The sequence below is a fragment of the Ovis aries genome, chromosome 4 (assembly GCF_016772045.2).
Source record: "Ovis aries strain OAR_USU_Benz2616 breed Rambouillet chromosome 4, ARS-UI_Ramb_v3.0, whole genome shotgun sequence".
Taxonomy (NCBI): domain Eukaryota; kingdom Metazoa; phylum Chordata; class Mammalia; order Artiodactyla; family Bovidae; genus Ovis; species Ovis aries.
In genome coordinates this window covers 72,582,998-72,603,304 of record NC_056057.1, presented here as the reverse complement: position 1 = coordinate 72,603,304, position 20,307 = coordinate 72,582,998, and the positions used below count along the sequence as shown (strand labels likewise).

At 40.1% G+C, this 20,307-nt stretch overlaps 1 protein-coding gene across 9 annotated transcripts in view; it reads right to left on the bottom strand.

Moving 5' to 3' along the window:
* OSBPL3 (oxysterol binding protein like 3) overlaps positions 1 to 20,307 on the bottom strand; it is a 196,352-nt gene that overhangs the window by 38,479 nt on the left and 137,566 nt on the right. For 5 of the 9 annotated variants that reach the window (XM_042248661.2, XM_027968666.3, XM_060415044.1 and 2 more), the window contains 5 exons: positions 18,251 to 18,381; positions 14,967 to 15,074; positions 7,461 to 7,595; positions 4,484 to 4,577; positions 79 to 329 (listed from right to left, as the gene is read on the bottom strand). In XM_042248661.2, coding sequence (XP_042104595.1) covers positions 79 to 329; positions 4,484 to 4,577; positions 7,461 to 7,595; positions 14,967 to 15,074; positions 18,251 to 18,381 — 719 coding nt within the window. The remainder of the gene's footprint in view (positions 1 to 78; positions 330 to 4,483; positions 4,578 to 7,460; positions 7,596 to 14,966; positions 15,075 to 18,250; positions 18,382 to 20,307) is intronic. The other 4 variants (XM_060415042.1, XM_027968669.3, XM_027968670.3 and 1 more) reach the window with 1 other exon arrangement.

Below are 20,307 nucleotides of genomic sequence, written 5' to 3'. Positions count from 1 at the left end.
AGCGGAGGGACAGGAGCCCTGCTGTGCCCGCAGCTCAGCTGCAAAGGCAGGCCAGTGAGTGGCAGGGTGCATGCTCACCATCCTCTCCAGGGCATTGGGCAGCTGGGCGGCCTTGTCCAGGAGCTCGCTGTACTCCAGCTCCTCGCAGAGCCTCTGCAGCGTGTTGAGGGGCTCATTGAGCTCCACCGGCATGGCCACCTTAGACAGGTCCTTCCCGATGTTGTTTCTCAGGATGTTCCACAAGCTGATGTTACTGGACTTGGGGCACGGCGCTGGCAAACACGTCCTTCTTTTGGACTTGGCCTCCCCCCCACTATCGATCACTGGCCCTGAAAGGGAAATCAGCCTGGTTGCCTTATACAGATTTTCATTTTAATTTACTACTGAAAAGGAAAAAGAAATCCTCCTTACTAAGCAAGTGCCCAACGATACTGTTAATCTCAATTATCCAGATTATACTGAAAGTCAGACAATAAAAAGAATCTTGAGCAGCTAAATGGAGCACCTGAAACTATAAACACTAAAACTCACGGACTTTCTTCGCAGGGAACTCTTCATGCTACTGCTCAAAAGCTAGTTCTTCAGAGTTTATATGCACTGAGGATAATATTGGAAACTGCTATGCCCAGAGTAGGTTACTTCTAATCTCCTTAACTCTGTTTAAAAGCACTTCAAGTTTTGATAAAATTTTTTAAAAATCTTTTAAAAGATCATTTCAAATTCTGATAAAACAATTGTGCGTATTACAGGAAAATTATAAAGGAAATAAAAGTCATCTATTATCCCACCACCTAGAAATAGTAGCCATTTATACTAGAGTATTTTCATTTATTGTTTTCTCCATACATTTCACAACGTTTGTAGAGTTTAATGCTTTGCTTAATCAGTTAAAATAAATATTTTTCTATACTACCCAGAATTCTTCTAAAACAGTTTTAATGAATGTGAAACAATTCCATGCTAAGAATAAGTCCTAATTTTTTTAATCATTCATCTATTGTTGGACTTCTAGATTTGTTTCAATGTTTTGTTATGATAAAAGAAAGTAGTTAATGTACATATCCTTATATATTTGATTGCATCTGATTATTTTCTGGGGACATATAGAAGTGGGATTATTATGTCTAAGAACTCAAACATTTCTAGACATTTGATTCATGTGGGCCTGTGTGTGCTTAGTCGCTCAGTCGTGTCTGACTCTTGTGACTCACAGACTGCCAGGCTCCACTGTCCAGGAGATTCTCCAGGCAAGAATACTGGAGTGGGTTGCCATTTCCTTCTCCAGGGGATCTTCCCAACCCAGGAATCAAACCCAGGTCTCCAGCATTGCGGTCAGACTCTTTACCAACTGAGCTACAAGGAAAGCCCTCATGTGAGCATACTGCTCTTCAAAATTTCCCATTTATCAGCAAGCATGTACCAGTGTCCATGTTCTGAGGTCATTCTAGGCTTGTCAGCATTCATTTTGAATTCTTAGCAAATCATTAGGTGGACAGTGCTATCTCCTTGTTTTAACTTACATTAAAAAATTCCTATTGTGACTTGGAATGTTTTCATGAATATTCTTTTCTGAATTGTCTGCTTTCCTAATCATATATTAAGACATACTCTTTTGTTTCTATATTTGCTTTATAATTTAATTGCCACTTGACATTTATCTTTAACATTTGGCCTACACAGCTTTTTAAATGAGTGAAACATTTACGTTTTAGATATTTACACTCATCAATTTTTTCATTTGTGATAACTTCCATTACTTTATGCTCTGAAATTCTTTTTCCACCCCATCACAACCTATTTTCAAAAGAAACCTTTTGCATTATACCAACATATGAGAAAATGGTATTTTATTTTAAAGTCAACCACTCTGAATATTGAGGCTGCTTTGATGAACAGGAGAATATGAAAGTGAGGTCGTACTTTGAAGTCTCATGTTAATCTAAACATGGAATTAAATTCTGAATTTGTTTCAGTTGCTCAACATGGGCAAAAATCAAGTAAACAGCTGCTAATGATAAGAGTCTTTAAAAACTGTGTTCCCTGTAATCTCAAAATACTTTGTTTTAAAGAAATATTACCCTACTACTGGAGAAGACTCTTTGAGAGTCCCTTGGACAGCAAAAAGGTCAAACCATTCAATCCTAAAGGAAATCAACCCTGAATATTCATTGGAAGGACTGATGCTGAAGCTCTAATAGTTTGACCACCTGATGCAAAGCACCTACTTATTGGAAAAGACCCTGAGTCTGGGAAAGACTGAGAGCAGGAGAAGGAGGTGACAGAGGACGAGATGGTTAGATGGCATCACAATCAACAGACATGAGTTTGAGAAAACCCTGGGAGATAGTGAAGGAAAGAGAAGCTTGGCATGCTGCAGTCCATGGGATTGCAAAGAGTCAAACACGACTTAGCAACTGAACAACAATACTGCTACTAATAATAATGGCTAATACATGCCTAGCTTTTTACTCTGTGACAGTCTTTCAAGCACTTTACATATACTGTTTCACTCAAGCACTTTACATACATTGTTTCACTTATCCTTTGCAACGACCTCTTGAGATAAACAATATTATTAGCCCCGGTTTACAGATGGAGAAAACTGAGGCACAGAGAACTTGAGAAAGTTGCCCTAGAACACATAACCAGTGAGTGGCGGAGCTGGGATTAACTGAGGAAATCCAGTTCCTAAATCCATATTCCTAACCATTGAACCCCCACATAGCACCCAATGCAGTGACAGAACTGAATATGTGCATACTGATTTGGGCAGGCCGGGGAGGGGTATAAATTAATAGGAAACACTCTAAATACCTAGCTTTTACTAAGGATTCAAAGAAATTCTAGTGTGGTAATTTTTCAAGACCTGGATCCAATCCTATTTCCTTCTGTAGGAAATATGTGTCCTAAGATGCAAAGGTTATTTCTACACATAATCCTTTCAGTAGAGTACTGATATGTAGAGATCTAATCTTCCAATTATTGCCAAAGAAGAAAGTTGGGTTTGGACCAGTGTTTGTTCAAGCTAAGAAAACACTGGTCAGTAATCTAGCAACATGGCTGTCGAAAAGAGAGAGAACTGGTCTTCACCTCTTACATGCTTTTCCTGGCTGGTGTCAACTCAGCACAGCTGTGGTCTTAGGTCCTTGGGCAAGCCCTCTGTTCTAACTTTGAGCTCTGAACCGTCTAATCCCTCGGTTCCCCTTGGGATCCTCCCTAAGGCCTCAAATAGAAGGAGACTTTGGTGTTTGTCTGCCTTCGTCATCTACAACGAGGGTTCCCATTTAGTGTGGGTGTTGTTTGCTAAGGAAATAACTGATGCTTTCTCATTTCTCTTTCAGTTCACCTTTTTGGGTTTTTTCTTTTTTTACAAAAAACAGCATATGAACTTGCTCCTATATGACTGGTCTTTACCTTTGAATCACTGGTTCTCAGACTTTTCCACCAAAGGGTTAATCTCTCCAGAAACAATTCAGGAATGACACAGAGCATAATGAGCTTCTGACTTCTGGCAGGTATGATGCTGGAAGGATGTTCTTCCAGAAGACAGTAAAATTACCTGTCTTTTTTGTAATCCTTCAAAGAGCAGGCTCTTTGGCATTCAGATCACAACTCATCATCATATTTAACATGCACTTACTGAGCTGGGAAACACTGAAACATCAAAACGGACCTGACACGGTCCTTGTCCTCCGTGTAGATATGAAAAGAGGCGGTGTTCTAGCACAGATAAGCCTACAGACCCCAGGCACACTGAGTACCAAAACTGGGAGTATTTGATGCTACAGGACTCGTATAGAAGCCTGTTCTGTGGGCAGATTCTTCCTAAGGTAGGTCAGCTTCCTAAACAAGCTTTAGTCTACTTACTCCTAAATCAGAGCTGTTTGGAGACAGCAGACACTCCAGGTACCCCATGGTTCCAACTCACACTTTCTGGGCATCATTTTCACTCTTGAGATTAACCAGATATAAAGGGACATCTTAGGGTACCTGAAGCCCTATCCCCAAGGACACAGCCGTTTGTTACTCTCAAATGAGTTATCTTGAAGAATCTGAAACTAAATTAGCACTCAGACCAGACCTTTTACAATACAAGTCCGACAGCATGCCTAGACTATGAAAGCCACTAGATACCTGAAGGCAAAAAGTTATATTCTAATATGTTTGCAGAAAGTTTAACCACACAAGGAGCATCTGGTATATTAATTTTTGATATTCATACGATGATTCATATGCCCTTACTATATAAAATAGAAATCTGCATGAGCAGACAAATTTATGTGAATGAATACATTTTTCACATGAGTGCCATGTTTCTACCTAGATCATAAAACCGTTGAGGGTGGCAACCACATCTTAAGTTTCTGATGTAGAATTTGCTCCATTCTCCGTCTGCAGCGGGTACTCCATATATACTTATTAGTATTCTGCAAAGATCCAAACACTCAAATAATAGTTTGAGATCAAATAATTTAAATCTTACCCAACGTTTGTCTCTCATTATCCAAGTCATTACTGAGATTGTCCAAGGAAAGGTTGTCACTTATGTCACTGACATATGAATCATCTTCAGAAATCTGTGGGGAAAAAGGAAATAATACACATTAGAGTAAACAAGCCAGATTTCATAAAACCTTTACTTCAAATAATCAAATATCTTTAACCATCCATTATAAACCTACAGAAATAATTTTGGGTGCTGTTTTCATTAAGCCCCATACACCAGTCTGCCTAGGAGGTGTTGACAGAAAATATGTTATTAAAATTCTTACACATTCTTGATTCATTCTGACAAGGGCAACACAAGTAAATTCCAGATTTTAGTCATTATAAAAATTCTTATTAATTCAGCCTGCTTTTACAGAATTTGTTAGCATTTGAGTAGAATGAGTTACAATTTGTCTTTTAACTATTTGTGAATAAGAGAATCTTCTATGGATATGAATAGATAAACAATATTAGTACTTATAGTGGTTTTCCCCACTTTCTTAAGTTTAAACCACTAGGCCATTCAGGTATGACCTAAATCAAATCCCTTATGATTTGGAAGTGACAAACAGATTCAAGGGAAGAGGTTTGTAACATTGTATAGGAGGCAGTGACCAAAACCATCACAAAGAAAAAGAAATGCAAGAAGGGAAAATGTCAGAATGGTTTACAAATAGCTGAGAAAAGAAGAGAAGTGAAAAGCAAGGGAGAAAGACAAAGATATACCCAACTGAATGCAGAGTTTCAGGGAACAGCAAGGAGAGATAAGAAGGACTTCTTCAATAAACAATGCAAACAAATAGAGGAAACCAGTAGAATCGGAAAAACTAGAGATCTCTTCAAGAAAACTGGAGGTATCAAAGGAACATTTCATGCAAGGATGGACACGATAAAGAACAGAGATGGTAAGGACCTCACAGAGATTAAGAAGAGGTAGCAAGAACACACAGAACTATGCAAAAGAGGTCTTAATGACTCAGATAACCATCATGGTGTGATCACTCACCTAGTGCCACACATCTTAGTCTATGAAGTCAAGTGGGCCTTAAGAAGCATTACTACGAACAAAGCTAGTGGAAGTGATGGAATTCCAGCTGAACCATTCAAAATCCTAAAAGATGATGCTATTAGAGTGTCACACTAAATAGGTCAGCAAGTTTGGAAAACCTAGCAGTTTCCACAGGACTGGAAAAGGTCTGTCTTCACGCCAATTCCAAAGAAGGCAAGTGCTAAAGAATGTTCAAACTACCAGACACTTCCCATGCTGGTAAGGTTATGCTAAAAACCCTTTAAGCTAGCCTTCAGCAGTACTTGAACTGAGAAATTTCAGATATACAAGCTGGGTTTAGAAAAGGCAGAGGAACCAGAAATCAAATTGCCAATATTTGTTAGATCATAGAGAGAGCAAAGGAATTCCAGAAAACATCTACTTCTGTTTCATTTACTGTGCAAAAGCTTTAGATTGTGTGGATCACAACAAACTGCGGAAAATTCTTAAAGAGACGGGAATACCAGACCATCTTACCTGTCTCCTGAGAAACCTGTATGTGGGTCAAGAAGCAACAAGAACCTTACGTGGAACAAATGACTGGTTCAAAATTGGGAAAGGAGTACATCAAGGCTGTATATTGTCACCTTGCTTATTTAACTTATATGCATAGTACATTAATGTAAGATGCGGGGGTTAATGAGTTACAAGCTGAAATCAAGATTGTTGGGAGAAATTATCAATAACTTCTAAAATGCAGATGATAAAGTGAAGAGGAACTAAAGAGCCTCTTGATGAGGGTGAAAGAAGACAGTGGAAAAACTGGCTTAAACCTCAACATTCAAAAATCTAAGATAATGACATCTGGTTATATCACTTCATGGCAAACAGAAGGGGAAAAAGTGGAAACAGTGACAGATTTTCTCTTCTTGGACTCCAAAATCACTGTGGATGGTGACTGAAGCCATGAAATTAGAAGACACTTGCTTCCTGGAAGGAAAGCTACAACAACAAACCTAGACACCTAGGTTTAATACAACCTAGTTGTATTAAAAAGCAAACATACCACTTGGCCAACAAAGCTCTGTATAGTCAAAGCTATGGTCTTTCCAGGAGTCATGTATAGATGTGAAAGTTGGACAATAAACAAGACTGAGCACCAAAGAACCGATGCTTTGGAATTGTGGTGCTTGAGAGTCCCCTGGACTGCAAAGAGATCACACCAGTCAATCTTTAGGGAAATAAACCCTGAATATTCATTGGAAGGACTGATGCTGAAGCTGAACTTTAATACTTTGGCCACCTGTTGCGAACAGCTGACTCATTGGAAAAGACCCTGATTCTGGGGAAGACTGAAGGCAAAACAAGAAGAGGGCAGCAGAGGATGAGATGGTTGGATAGCATCACCAAATCAATGGACATGAGCTTAGTCAAACTCTGAGAGATACTGAGGGATAGGGAGGCCTTGCTGCAGACCACGGAATCGCAAAAAGTTGGACACAACTTAGCAACTGGACAACAACAACAAATTAGTCCTCCTATACTGAAGAGCTAAAATGACCAGTACACTCACTCAAAATATAATTATAAATTAATTATAACAATAATTATATATTTTAAATTACTATAGATAAAATTCAATACTGAAAAAAATATATAAGGGGCTAACTTCTGGCCCTGTATTGCAAATAATACATTATCAAACAGCTTATAATCAAAATCATTAAACTATAATTGAAAAGAGGTATAACAAATCAAGTATCAATAACAGAAACCAGGGTGTGCCCAATACTTACTTTCCCAATCTTTTCCCCCTAAGATTTTTTTATCTTTTTATGACTTTTGTGGTGTAACTTATAAGATCCTTAGAAAGTAATGATAAAAAGGGGCCATTGAGTTCAGTGTTTCTAAATTTTGGCTATTTCCCGAATGAGTAAAGCAGCAGGAGATATGGAGGGCAACTAACTGAAAACAGTGCTCATACCTCATTTTCTGAAGAGCTTGGAGACAACAGAACTTCCTGGGCATCAAAAAACTCTGAGAGAGAGTCAGTGATGGACAGTCTGCTCTCATTGGAAAGCTGATGGACCAGAGCCCGACTGTCATCTCTGGAGTTTTCCTATTGGAAACACAAAACCAAAAATGCACATATTTAGAAACAGTTTCAAGAAAAGCAAAATAAACAATTGATTTTTTACATGATGCACAAGGTCACAGGCCCAGGCTAACAAGCAGCTATAAGCAGAGGGCAGCTTCAGAGTTGAAGAGAGGCAAAGCTCACCAAAACACGGTGAGAAGTGACGTTCTCCTCCCAAAGGGCCCCTTGTTTACAGGCACCATTACAGCTCAGACACACAACAAACCTCAAAGCCAAAAAAAAAAGACTGTTCAGGCCAGTTTTTATTCCACTTATCTGATTATAGACCAGGGGATCTTTGCAGAAACTAACGCCTGTGGCTGGTGACTTGTTAATGTAAGTGATATTGATATGTCCCCCGCTAATAACATTTAGGTAACAAAAGATGTATGAACACATCTCTGGTCAATAATGTGTTAAGAGGGGAAAAATTCCAGTGCTCTCTGAATCCTCTTATTCTCTACCACTGCAGGACGTTTCTTTTCATCCTAAAATTTCCTCTGAATTGTACTAAATGCATGTCCTTGCATGGCTGGTTCAGACCAACACAGCTTTCTCCTGCCCCCATTCTCTCCCAGAGACCAGAGTGCTGCTGCTGAGGCATCCTTTGACAAATAAGCAGTGTGTTTCAGTTCAGAAGTGCCCCTGGTGGCAGATCATCCATTATACATGGATGAATGAGATAAATTCTCTTTGTGTCTTTCCAACCACACTGACTCTGTGGGGGAAGGAAGTCCCCAATCCCATTTATAAGCCTCTCCCTGAACAACATGATAGAACATCAGCATTTTCTGCTCCTGCGTCACTGAGCCTGGACGTTTCCTATGGGAAGTACCTAAATACTTTGGGAATGTGTTTTCTATGCTATTTGCAAGTGAAAATTTAACTCAAGAAACTGAGCAACTGCACTGTGCTGGTCATGGTGGGATACGATGATGAATCAAACAAGGTTTCTGGCCTGAGTGAGCCAGGGTGCACTCAACACAAAAGCGCTAAGGACACGGGCAGCAAGGAGAGACGATTCTATGAAGGGGCTTTGGTTGGGGAGGGCCTCACAGAAGAGGTAAGGCCTGATACCTTGAGGAAGGAGAATGGATTGAGGATGAGATGCTCTGATTCCTTTGAATCAGAGAAGATTGTTGTCTGAACATCCCAATAGCTCACATTTCTCACAGGGCTGATAAAGGAGCTGCTTCTACATCCTTATGTATCTGATAAAGGAGTCCCAGAATAACTTGGGAAAGAAATGTTAACACGTAATATATCTTTCCAGAAGTTTTATGAGAGCAGGACACACTCCTCAGTCTCCTAAGATGAGGGTGCTATGACCAGAGGGCCCAGCATTTGTTCATAGTTGATAATATCAAGCGGGCAAGTGGTTGCTTAATGGAATGTTTACCTCAGGAACACATTTCAACGTATATCCCTTTCTCTTTTAGCCGAGGCATTTACTGAAAGAGCCTACCCATTTTAACATCCCTACAACCTTCCCTCCCAACAAAGACTTAAATCACGTGAAGATCTATAAATAAGCATCATGGCTGCCCCCTTTAGAGTACAGGTCTCTCCGCAAAAGAGGAGACACAGTAATGAATAACTGAGCTCCCTTAACATTCACTGAAACAACAGAACTGCCCTCTGCCACCTAAGACTCTAATGATTTATTTACTTGTTCTCATTAATTTATTAACAGCCACTCTGGCTCTTTCTGTATCTCCTTCCTCCTAGGCTGATGGGTCAGAAGGATTTCTTGGCTGGATCAACACTGAAAATAGCACAGCTGGCCCTGGCCCTTTCTGCTGCTCCGTTACTCCAGCACCTTCCTGTTGATACCCACCTAAAACGCACAGGACTGCGGGGGGCCCTGCCTGCAAAGCCCAGTACCTCGTGGATTAAAATACTGACCTAGCCAGTGTAACGCCAGCATACCCTCTTAAGCTGGGGAGGCCTGAGTGGTTATCTATTTTTACATCACAAAAAGAGAAATAAACAGAGAAAATAGAAGGAAAGGAACACATAATTCCATCACACTAAACCAACCACTATAGGCATTGATAAATTTCTCTCCAATCCTTTTAATACATATATCTTTGTTGTGAAATAATTGTCATCTATCTAATGTTATAAACTTCTCCGAACTACACTGCACCAAAGGTAGTATGTGTTTAAAACAGCAAATACCGAAAGATGTAAATAAATATCACTCAAAATTCATCACCCAGGGACTTCCTTGGTGGTCCTGTGGTTAAATTCCTGCACTTTCAATGCAAGGAACATGAGTTCAATCCCTGGTTGTGGAATTAAGGTTGCATAAGCCACATGGTGTATGTAACCGAAAATAAATTTAAAAAATTTTTAAATTGATCACCCAGATGTGGCCCTTATTTAGCCAATCAGTGTACTTTCTGTATTAAAATATTTGTGTATAGATTTTTTAAAGTTTGAAAACCTGGGGTCACACTGTACATAGTCTTCCAGGTTCCTCTGTCTCTGGAATTCTCCAGGCAAGAATATTGGAATGGGTAGCCCTTCCTGCCCTGCAGAAAGATTCTTTATCATCTGAGCCACCAAGATGATGAACAGGTTTACAGATGTGTCTTTGCTTGTACGTCATTAGTTCTTAGAATCAGTTCTCAGAGTAGAATTATTAAAAATGTTTAAAGCAAAATATATATTACCTAATTATATCAAGAAAGAGACACTCTATCTTCTTTATATCTATATAGCCACCGAATACTATAACTTAGAAAAATGTTGTTTTATTCTTACTGCTTTAATTTGTATTTTTTTGTTAAGAATCAGGTTGAATAGATTTTTTCTTTAAAAAAAATAAACAAACTAGCTTTATATGTATAAATGAATCACTGGGCTGTATACCTAGAACTAACAAGATATTGTAAATCAACTATGTGTGTGTGTGTGTGTGTATGTATACTCAGTCCTAGTCCAACTCTTTGCAACCCTATGAACTGTAGCCACCAGGCTCCTCTGTTCATGAGATTTTCCAGGCAAAAATATTGGAGTGGGTTGCCATTTCCTCCTCTAAGGAATTTTCCCAACCCAGGGCTCAAACCCACGCCTCTTGCAGCTCCTGCATTGGCAGGCAGATTCTTTTCCCCTAGTACTACCTGGGAAGCCTGTGAATCAATTATGTGCATGTCGCTGTTCAGTTGCCCAGTCATGTCTGGCTGTTTGTGACCCCATGGACTGCCGCACGCCAGACCTCCCTGTCCCTCACCATCTGCCAGAGTTTGCACAAGTTGATGTCCGCTCTGTGTGGTAAATCACTAAATCAACTGTGCACTTAGTTGCTCAGTCACGTCCGACTCTTTGCCACCCCATGGACTGTAACCCTCCAGTCTCCTCTGTCCATGGGGATTCTCTAGGCAAGAATACTGGAGTGGGTTGCCATGCCCTCCTACAGGGCATCTTCCCAACCCAGGGATCGAACCCAGGTCTCCCACACTGCACGCAGATTCTTTACTGACTAAGCCACCAGGGAAGCCCAAATCAACTATAATCCAATTAAGAAGCAACAACAACAACTAGCAGTAGAGTTGTTTAACACTGGAGGAGGTTAGGTCAGGATACACAGGACCTCCCTCTGCATTTCTTTGCACCTTCCAGTGAACTGACAAATATCACAAAATAAAAAAATTTTTTTTTTTAATTTTCCTTTCGGTATTTTTTTGTGAATAAGGTCATTGTTGAGGACTTAAATTACCTGCTCTTACTTGTAATTATTTACAGATGAACCTCATTTCCACCTATTTAGTATTATCTAAGTCTGTCATTTTTCACTGAAAACATTTGTTCCTAGTCTATTATTTGACTAATTTTTTCACACACACAACTTGTTTTCCTTTAAAAAAAAAAAATCCATATCTCATCAACGTGTCTTTTGTAATTTTTTCAGTTGCTCCCACATTTAGGACCTCCTCCCTACTCCAGCCATTTGATAAACATTTAAATCAATATTTTTCAGTTTGAATTTAACTCTGATTCACTAGTGATTTATTTTAGAGTGCAATGGAAAGATTTAAACTGCTTTCAAGCTGTGTCAGCCTACTTATTGAAAAATTCATCTCTTTCCTATTGATTTTTGAGCCTTTTCTATCATAAATTTATTTCATTCTTTTTTTATATAAAATGGTGCTATGCCTGGAATAGTTATTCTGTCCCACTCTTACCCCATCACCGCCATATTTTCACTACTGGAGCTTTACCATGTGTTTTACTTGGGGGCTTGGCCTATCTTTCCTCGCCACGCAGCAGTATGGTGCTGCTAAGGACACAAGTGCTTGGGACACAATAGAACTGGACTTAAATCCCAGCTCTACCCTTTATTCGCTGTGTACCCTGGAAGAAGTCATTTAACCTCTCTGGGCTTTAGTTTCCCTGTCTCTAAAATGAAACTACCATCACCTGTCTCATAGAGTCATGATTAAGATTTTATGAGATAATGCGTTCAAGTGCATATGGAATACAGGAAACAGGTGGTTAAAAGAATCGTGTTTCCTCTTGTTTTACATTTTTCTTTCAAGTTCTTGCTTATTTGGTCTCTTAAATAGACTTTAGATATAGTAGGTTATTATCCCCAAAGTCACTTGGCCTTTCATTTGGAATTTAAAATAATATAAAATAACCCAAGAATTCATAATAGTAAATGTTCACATTCAGAAATTTAAAATAGAAGTACTTGATAGGATATGAGAGTAGTTTTTGATAGGAGGGGAGAGTTTAGAATCCAAGTAGATTTCAGAACACCAAAGATGAATAATTTGTGCAGCGAAAAGGTAGCAGAAGGGAAGCAAAGAAAGAAAGAGGGCCTAAAAACAGAGTACCCTGGGCTGACCCCACTATGCGGACTGTCATTCCCATAGTGTTTGAGAAGATACCCAAGAAAAGGACACTGGAGTCTGGCTTTCGGGCTTTGGGCAGCTACTTCTACGCATTCTCTTATTTCCTGAAGGCAACAATGGCTTTTCCTTTACTGGGCAAGTCAGCCTGAGTCACTCTGTGAAAAGCAGGATAAAACATGGACCACAGAAAATCACTGAGAGAGAACTTGATCAGTGAGACAACTGCACCATCGATTCAAGACTCCAGAGGGTCACTGTGGAAGGCATGAGTTTGCGGATGTTATGGCTCCTCCTCAAAGGCAACGGAGAGTGTTCAACCTTTGGATATGTTACTTGTGAGATCAACTTAAAAACATGAATTTAAAAAGACCTTTGATTCTGGTTTCCTTTCCCAAATGCAAACAGCCCCAGGTGTATACATGGAATATAAATTAATAAAGCCATAAATTAAGGGTCAACTTGCCATTTATCTCTTTAACAGCTTGTTAAATAAATTAATGTAATTAGGTTATAATATGCTACTAAGATCATGGCATCCAATCCCATCACTTCATGGCAAATAGATGGGGAAACAGTGGACACATGGGCTGACTTTATTTTTTGGGGCTCCAAAATCACTGCAGATGGTGACTGCAGCCATGAAATTAAAAGACACTTACTCCTTGGAAGGAAACTTTTGACCAACTTAGACAGCATATTAAAAAGGTTTGTCCGCAAAGGTCCGTCTAGTCAAGGCTATGGTTTTCCAGTGGTCATGTATGGATGTGAGAGTTGGACTATAAAGAAAGCTGAGCGCTGAAGAATTGATGCTTTTAACTGTGGTGTTGGAGAAGACTCTTGAGAGTCCCTTAGACTGCAAGGAGATCCAACCTGTCCATCCTAAAGGAGATCAGTCCTGGGTGTTTACTGGAAGGACTGATGTTGAAGCTGAAACTCCAATACTTTGGCCACCTGATGCGAAGAGCTGACTCATTTGAAAAGACCCTGATGCTGGGAGGGATTAGGGGCAGGAGGAGAGGGGATGACAGAGGATGAGATGGTTGGATGGCATCACTGACTCAAAGGACATGGGTTTGGGTAGATTCCAGCAATTGGTAATGAACAGGGAGGCCTGGCGTGCTGCAGTTCATGGGGTCACAAAGAGTTGGACACGACTGAGCGACTGAACTGAACTGAACTGATGCTGCCTGGAAACAGGCACCAACCACCAGAGTGCCATGGTGTTCGGCAGCAAGCCACCTTCAGTGACAGTCAGCCACCATCACTGAGCCCTGCTTCAGCCAATCCACAGATTTATTCAGAAGAGAACCTAACTGGTGAGCATGTTTCTTTGCCCAGGCCTGAAATGAAGGCCCCTGCAGATAAGATTTCAGTGCTCTGTCCTGCCGGGGACTCAATTTAGGCCTGGGCTAAAAAGTGATTGAAAAGATCTCTTGGGGGCAGTGAAGATGTAGAGGAATTTCATGGTCAATCACTGATGTGTATCTCAGAAGATTTGTAACTCAGAAGTAATAAGAAGCCTGCCAGCCCTGAGGAGAGAGGGTACCACCTTCATGAGAAGGGGTTCCCATTAGGTCAGGGCATAGCCTGTGCTTCACATGGAGGTAGATGTCTGAGCTTCTTGGTCTGATTGATTCCAGCATCTTATCTGCCCATCACCCAACTCAACAACATTGCAAGAAGTAAAGGTATTGTGTCAGGGTTTGTTTTCTTTGAGAACAGAAAAAGCAGGAAGATATATTAAACATAGAAACTCCTTTAAAAAATTTACAACCCTTGTATCTGGGCTCAGTCTAATCCACTTGTTAATGAAAAATTTAGCACAACTGAGGCAGGCATATAAGAGATGGCTAAAAACCATTTTGACTTTCACTACCCTTTTGTACTAATTTTTTTTTTCAAGTCATCCACTTGGATTTTTCTGAACTTTCTCATTTTAAGCATATTCAAAGAATATTTTGGATAAACATCCCGAGTCTTGAGAAAACATATTTTTAACATACTATAAACTGACCAAGACACTTCAGTTGTAATATTTCCCCCCACCAAAGGGTACAGCTGTATTAAAAAAAAAAAAAAACCCACAGGAAATGGAGAAGGAAACAGTCATAAAGAAAGCAGAGAGAGATTCTCAGGGGGGGGCGCTAGGATTCTATTGGCAGGAGAAAGAGAGGTTTCTTCAGAAGTAACAGGAGAAAATATTTGCCTCTTAGTCCCCACTCCAGGGGGACTCCCACTCCCACCCCTATCAAGAGAAAAGGGAGACCCTGAGGAGGATAACGGGGTAAAGAAATAGAAAGGGAGGAAACATCCTGGGGAAAAAGCAGTTTAGAAATGCAGTTGGCAGCATACGTTCAAGGAGGCCTTGGGAACTGCAGCCGTCATGGTGAGGGGAGCACCCTCCCAGGGCAGCAGGGAGGCTTCAAGGAGAGACAGATGGCACTGCGTGGGAGCAGGGCGGGCGACATTACCAGAGGAGAACCTTACCCACCTCTGCCAGACCGTCACCCGACTTGGCAGCAGCAGGGAGGTCGAGGAGCAGAGACTCAGCATGGATTCTGCATAAGCGTTCTTTAAGATCAGTGTTTTGTGCTAGGGCCTGGAACACGTTAAAAATAGTGGGGCTCTGTTAATCAATGGACGTTTCCAAAAGCACAGCGGTAAGCCCAGTGTGGAGGAGCCCTCAGGGGGGCACCTCCTGGACTTCTTTCTTGAACGTTATCCGACAGGATACTGGTGCTTGGCAGATACAAGCTATTAAACACTGGGAATGCAGACCCTTCTCGACTCTCATTTCCAGGGATGAAAGTAAGGGTTAGTAAGGCTTTCCTTTAGTGGAGAAGGAAATCACACACACCTATAAGCCCTCATTGCTCTTGGTTTCTTGGCCCCTCCTCCTCCTCAGTTGCCTTCAGTCTCTTTGAACAGCTCCCCCTAAAGATTCCAAGCTCCTTTCTCATCTGTAATAAAAACGCTGCTCTCACCTCCATGTGACTGGCTATATTTTAATGTTTTGTCACACTGGTTGAATAGGGTCTTAGAAAGTATGCTGAGAAGTAAGATTTTGCAGAGGATTAATTTTGCTGTTTTACAACAGAAAAATTGTATTGATTGTTTTATGTTCATTCTTCATGACTAAGATCGTCTATTTAAAAAAAAAATAAAACAGAGAGAGCTCACTTACCTGGATAGGGGCTAAGCACCAGGGCCCTGGGAAGGGGTTGTGAGCTCTTGTCAGCCCACCTGGACCTCTTTTACTTTTTCTCCCTGGGCAGGTCTGAGTCCCCTGCCCATCCTCCCAACTAGGAAGGTAAAGAAAGGTGTTTGCCTTCATGCTGGTTTCCCCTGTGCTTCATGACCAGCGTCTTTCAAATGATCTGTCTTTGAAAGGGACAACTTCACCTGACTGTCTCCTACCCACTCCCACAATCAGTATCCCAGGTGCATCCCAGGTGCCTGTACACAGATCCATCCTGTCCGTCTGTCTTCCTGACTTTCTTCTGAGAAGCTCAGAGCCTTTTCCCATCCATCAGGGCCCATAGGGTACACCTATGAGAGCACAGAAGGATGTTCATATCTCACCCACTGCCTGGATCTCAAAAAAGAGTTTTGGCTTTATTTTTTAGTATCCACAGTTGGAATGAATTATTTGGAAATTCTGAAGGGTCATTTAGGAAACACTGAGTAAATGTGCCTTAAAGCACACAAATACATTTAAAAACCTCTATGGGGCACTCACTTTGGCCAATATATTGCTGGCATCTTACACAGTGGCTAGAATCTCCAGATAGCCTGAAAAACATGCTATTTTAGTAGCTTCTCTTTCCTTTGTGAGGCACAGACAGGAAAAACAAAACAAAACACAAAGGTTGTACATTCAACACAGATTCCTTCTGATAGCACTGAGATAACTCTCAAATTTTTATTTTTAAAAAACAAGCCTTGAATCTAACCAGGAATCCAAGACAAAAAAGAAGTAAATGATCATTCCATTTTATCTCAACTTTCTAATGACTGTGGCCAGGGACACCATGGCCAAGTGGGTCTCATGGCCTCTACCAGGACAGCAGATTAACAAAATGAAGCTGGACCTCACACAGGAGGAGGGCAGGGACGAGGAAGACCATAGTGAAAGGGACGTTGGGAAGCCCGTCAGCGGTACCTTCTAAATGCACTAAAAGCCAACCTACTTGGAACAATAAGAAATGCTTTCCCTCCTGCCCTGGCAACCAGTAATCTCTTTATTATCTCTGTATGTTTGCTTTTCCAGAATATCATATGAATGGATCAGTATACAGTCTTTTCAGGCTGGCTTATTCCAGCGAGCAATATCCATTTATGATTCACCCATATCTTGCATGGCTTGAGAGCTCATTTCTTTTTATTGATGAATAATATTCCATTGGGTGGCTGGGCCACAAAGAAATTACACAAATGAATAAAGAAATGCTTTTTACCACTAAAAAAGAAACTTAAAAAAAAAGTAAAGAACCACCCTGCTTCTCTCAAACCAAAGTAGCAGACTGTGTGTGACTGACTGTCCATTACAATCCAAATGGGGGTGTTTCTACCTCTCAGCTGACAACATTAAGACTCTAAACATGGAGTCAATCCATGTTATTTTCTATTTCTTTCAAAGATAACATACTGGGAATGTTCAACTGAGTGAATATAGCTTTAAGTACCTTACAATGACAGTATGTATCAATGTTAATGTATTAACAATTAACATTATACCGAAAGCATCACTTTACTTCTCTCGGTAACATGATGAGTAGAAAGCATAAGTGGGTATTTTCCAGTTCTCTCATTGCTTGAGTTAGCTTCTGAAAACGAGACCCTAAAATTCATCTCCCCTACCTGACCCTACATAGAAAGGTCAGTATCACTTCAGAAGGTAATTGTATATGCACACACTCGCTCTTTTCATAGTAAGGATTCTACATAGAAGTAAAGCATAGAAGCAAATAAGTATGTTCTTTTAAAAGTTCTCCAGCTTTTGAAAGATTTGGAGTGAACCATCAGATACTGTCAGCTATTCAAAATAGAATACTAGGACACTGCACTTCAGTGGAGCCCAGTTCTGAGGAATAAAACTGCAATCAATGGGGAAAAAAGGAGAGAGCGTGAATGACAGGCTGGCTCACTGAAAAACATGTGAGGCAGTGATTTTCCTGTTTATTAAGAAGGCACAGTGACTGCCTGACACTCCTTATGACTCATCTCTTTGTGCCCACGGTGGCAGGGGAGCAGGTGAGAGCTAAATGTTTGTACTATCAAATCAAATCACTTGCCTGTCTTTGAAAGAGATAGGCTGTAAATAGGTAAACAGGATTAACCCTGGGCGGTAGAGAAGAGTGTGAATTCAAAGTTTCACTCTGCTGCCTGTATCTATCAACTTGGAAAATCAGTCAAAGCTTGTGAAATCTTAGGTATGGAAATCTGCAAACCATCAGACTTTGTAAGCATTAACAAACAAATGTCTGTAAGACAAACACATAACAAAACCTTTACAAAAACAGAAAACTCAAGATAAATAGGAGGAAACCAAACAGAGTATCTAATGCTCAATGAAATATTTGCTAGTAAGATTTGGAGTAGGCTCAGCTTTGGTGTTTAGAATAGGCAGAGCTGATGAAAGGTTAGAATATAATTTGGATAATGTCTTTGGTTTTCTCATGAATTTTCAACACAACCATGGCGATGGAAAACATAAAAAGTTCATGAGCCCAGACACACTGTCAGGCATTGCTGTGACTCAGAGATGTAACTTACGGATGACAGGGCATGCTTCAGACCAAGGACCTGGGCAGAGGGGGAGGCAGAAACATCTTGCTCCATCAGTTGCTTCAGCTTCTCTCTCTCCATTGATATGGTATTAAAAGCTGACCTTAAAGTGAAGTAGACTATAAAGATATAATCATTATAAAAAAGAATAATGGAAGAGGCATAATTAAAAACAAGAAACAGAGAATTCTTATAAAAGAATTTAGAAAAGTAACAATCATGAATATTTCCCATTCAGCAAATGCACCCTACTGTGACTTTAAAAAATGTATCTGAAATGCACAACACCAAATGTGAACCCTAATGTAAACCATGGGCTTACGGTGATAATGATGCTTCAGTGCAGGTTTACTGATGCGCAAGAAATGGGCCGCTCTGGTGGGATATTGATAGTGGACAAGGTTGTGTATGTGTGTATGGGGGAGTGGGTATGGGAACACCAAACTTCTTGCTCAGTTTGCTGTGAACCTAAAACTACTCTAGAAAATACAATCTATTAAAATTTTGAAAATTACACACATTTGTCAATCCCAAAGTCCCTATCCACTATAAAATTCCATTATGACCTGTTACCAATATATTTTGACACTTGAAAGGACTATACTTTTCAATTATCAACACTTAGTTTTGTTTGTATCCCTAATGACTGGTCATGTCTGCAAACACAACTTACTGGGATGTCAGAAGGAATATAGTAACAAGGCAGAGGAGAAACTAGACAGCACCTTAATTTGCTGTCCAAAATTAATCACTAGTGACAGTCAGATAGACTTTGTATACCTTGGGACTTTCTGTGAAAGTCACACACCGTATTAACAGTAATCTGCAGGGTCTTGTTTTCAGAAGCGAAAAAGACACACTATTATTTTTGTTGAACACCAGCCAAGGATAGGCCATCTGAATCTGATCATGAGGAAACATCAGACAACCCTAGAATGAGGACCATTCTATTTTTAAAAATTGGCCTGTATTCTTCAAAAGTGTCATTTCATCAAAGAAAAGACAGACTCAGGAACTGTTCCCAATTAAAGAAGCCTAAAGAGGTGTGATAGTTAAATGCAATCTGTGACTACAGACTAGATTCTGTACTGAAGGGGAAAGGGATATTGCTATAATTGACATTTGAATATGGAAGGCAGAATAGGAAAAAGTACTATTTTGATGCTAAATTTCCTGAGTTTCATAACTAAACTGTGGTTAAGGAACAGAATATCCTTATTCTTATGAAATATACATGATAGTATAAATGTATAAAAAGAGACGACGTATGAATCCTACTTTCACATGGATCAAAAAAATAAACAGATGCACACATATCTGCAAGTGTATGCACGTATGTGTATGTTTGTGTTTGTGTGTGTGTGCGTGTGTGTGTAGAAAGAGATAAATGTGGCACAATATTAAAAATGGTGAACTTGGGTAAAGATACCTGAGTTTTTAAATTATTCTTGCACCTTGTCTGTAAGTTTGAGATTATTTCCCAAAAGGTGTTAACTACTCTTTTCCTTATTAGTCTTTTCACCTGCCTGACCCAGAATTCCCTGCCTCTCAACCTGGCAGTCAGCACTTGGTTCACCTGAGTGAGCGTTTAGGTCCAATGAGAGCTCAGTGTCATTAGGCACTAAGATGCCTGAACTATTAAAAACTGTTCTCAGGTACAGTAAAAAATACACCAAGCTTTGATCATATAATGTACAAGTTACCTCCAAGGAATAACGCAACTGTCATCTGAATTATTGATCATGGAAATCACATTTGAATATTATCTTTCCAATCTCCTTTATTCTATACTGTTTTAGAAAGGCAGGAAGAGGGAAGAGGCTGATATATACTTCTTCTCTAATGGCCTGGCATACTACTGAATTCCCCGGGGACTGCATTTTTAGAGGCACTGCTATTTAGGAGTGGCCAATTCAGTATCACAGAAATTAAACATGCATGACTGACTTGCTCCCTTCACTCCACAGCCATGCAGACAAGTGAACCTCTCTCAGTAGGCCATCCCTGAGCTTATCTGAGGTTGTGGTGTTTACCCAGACTCAGAA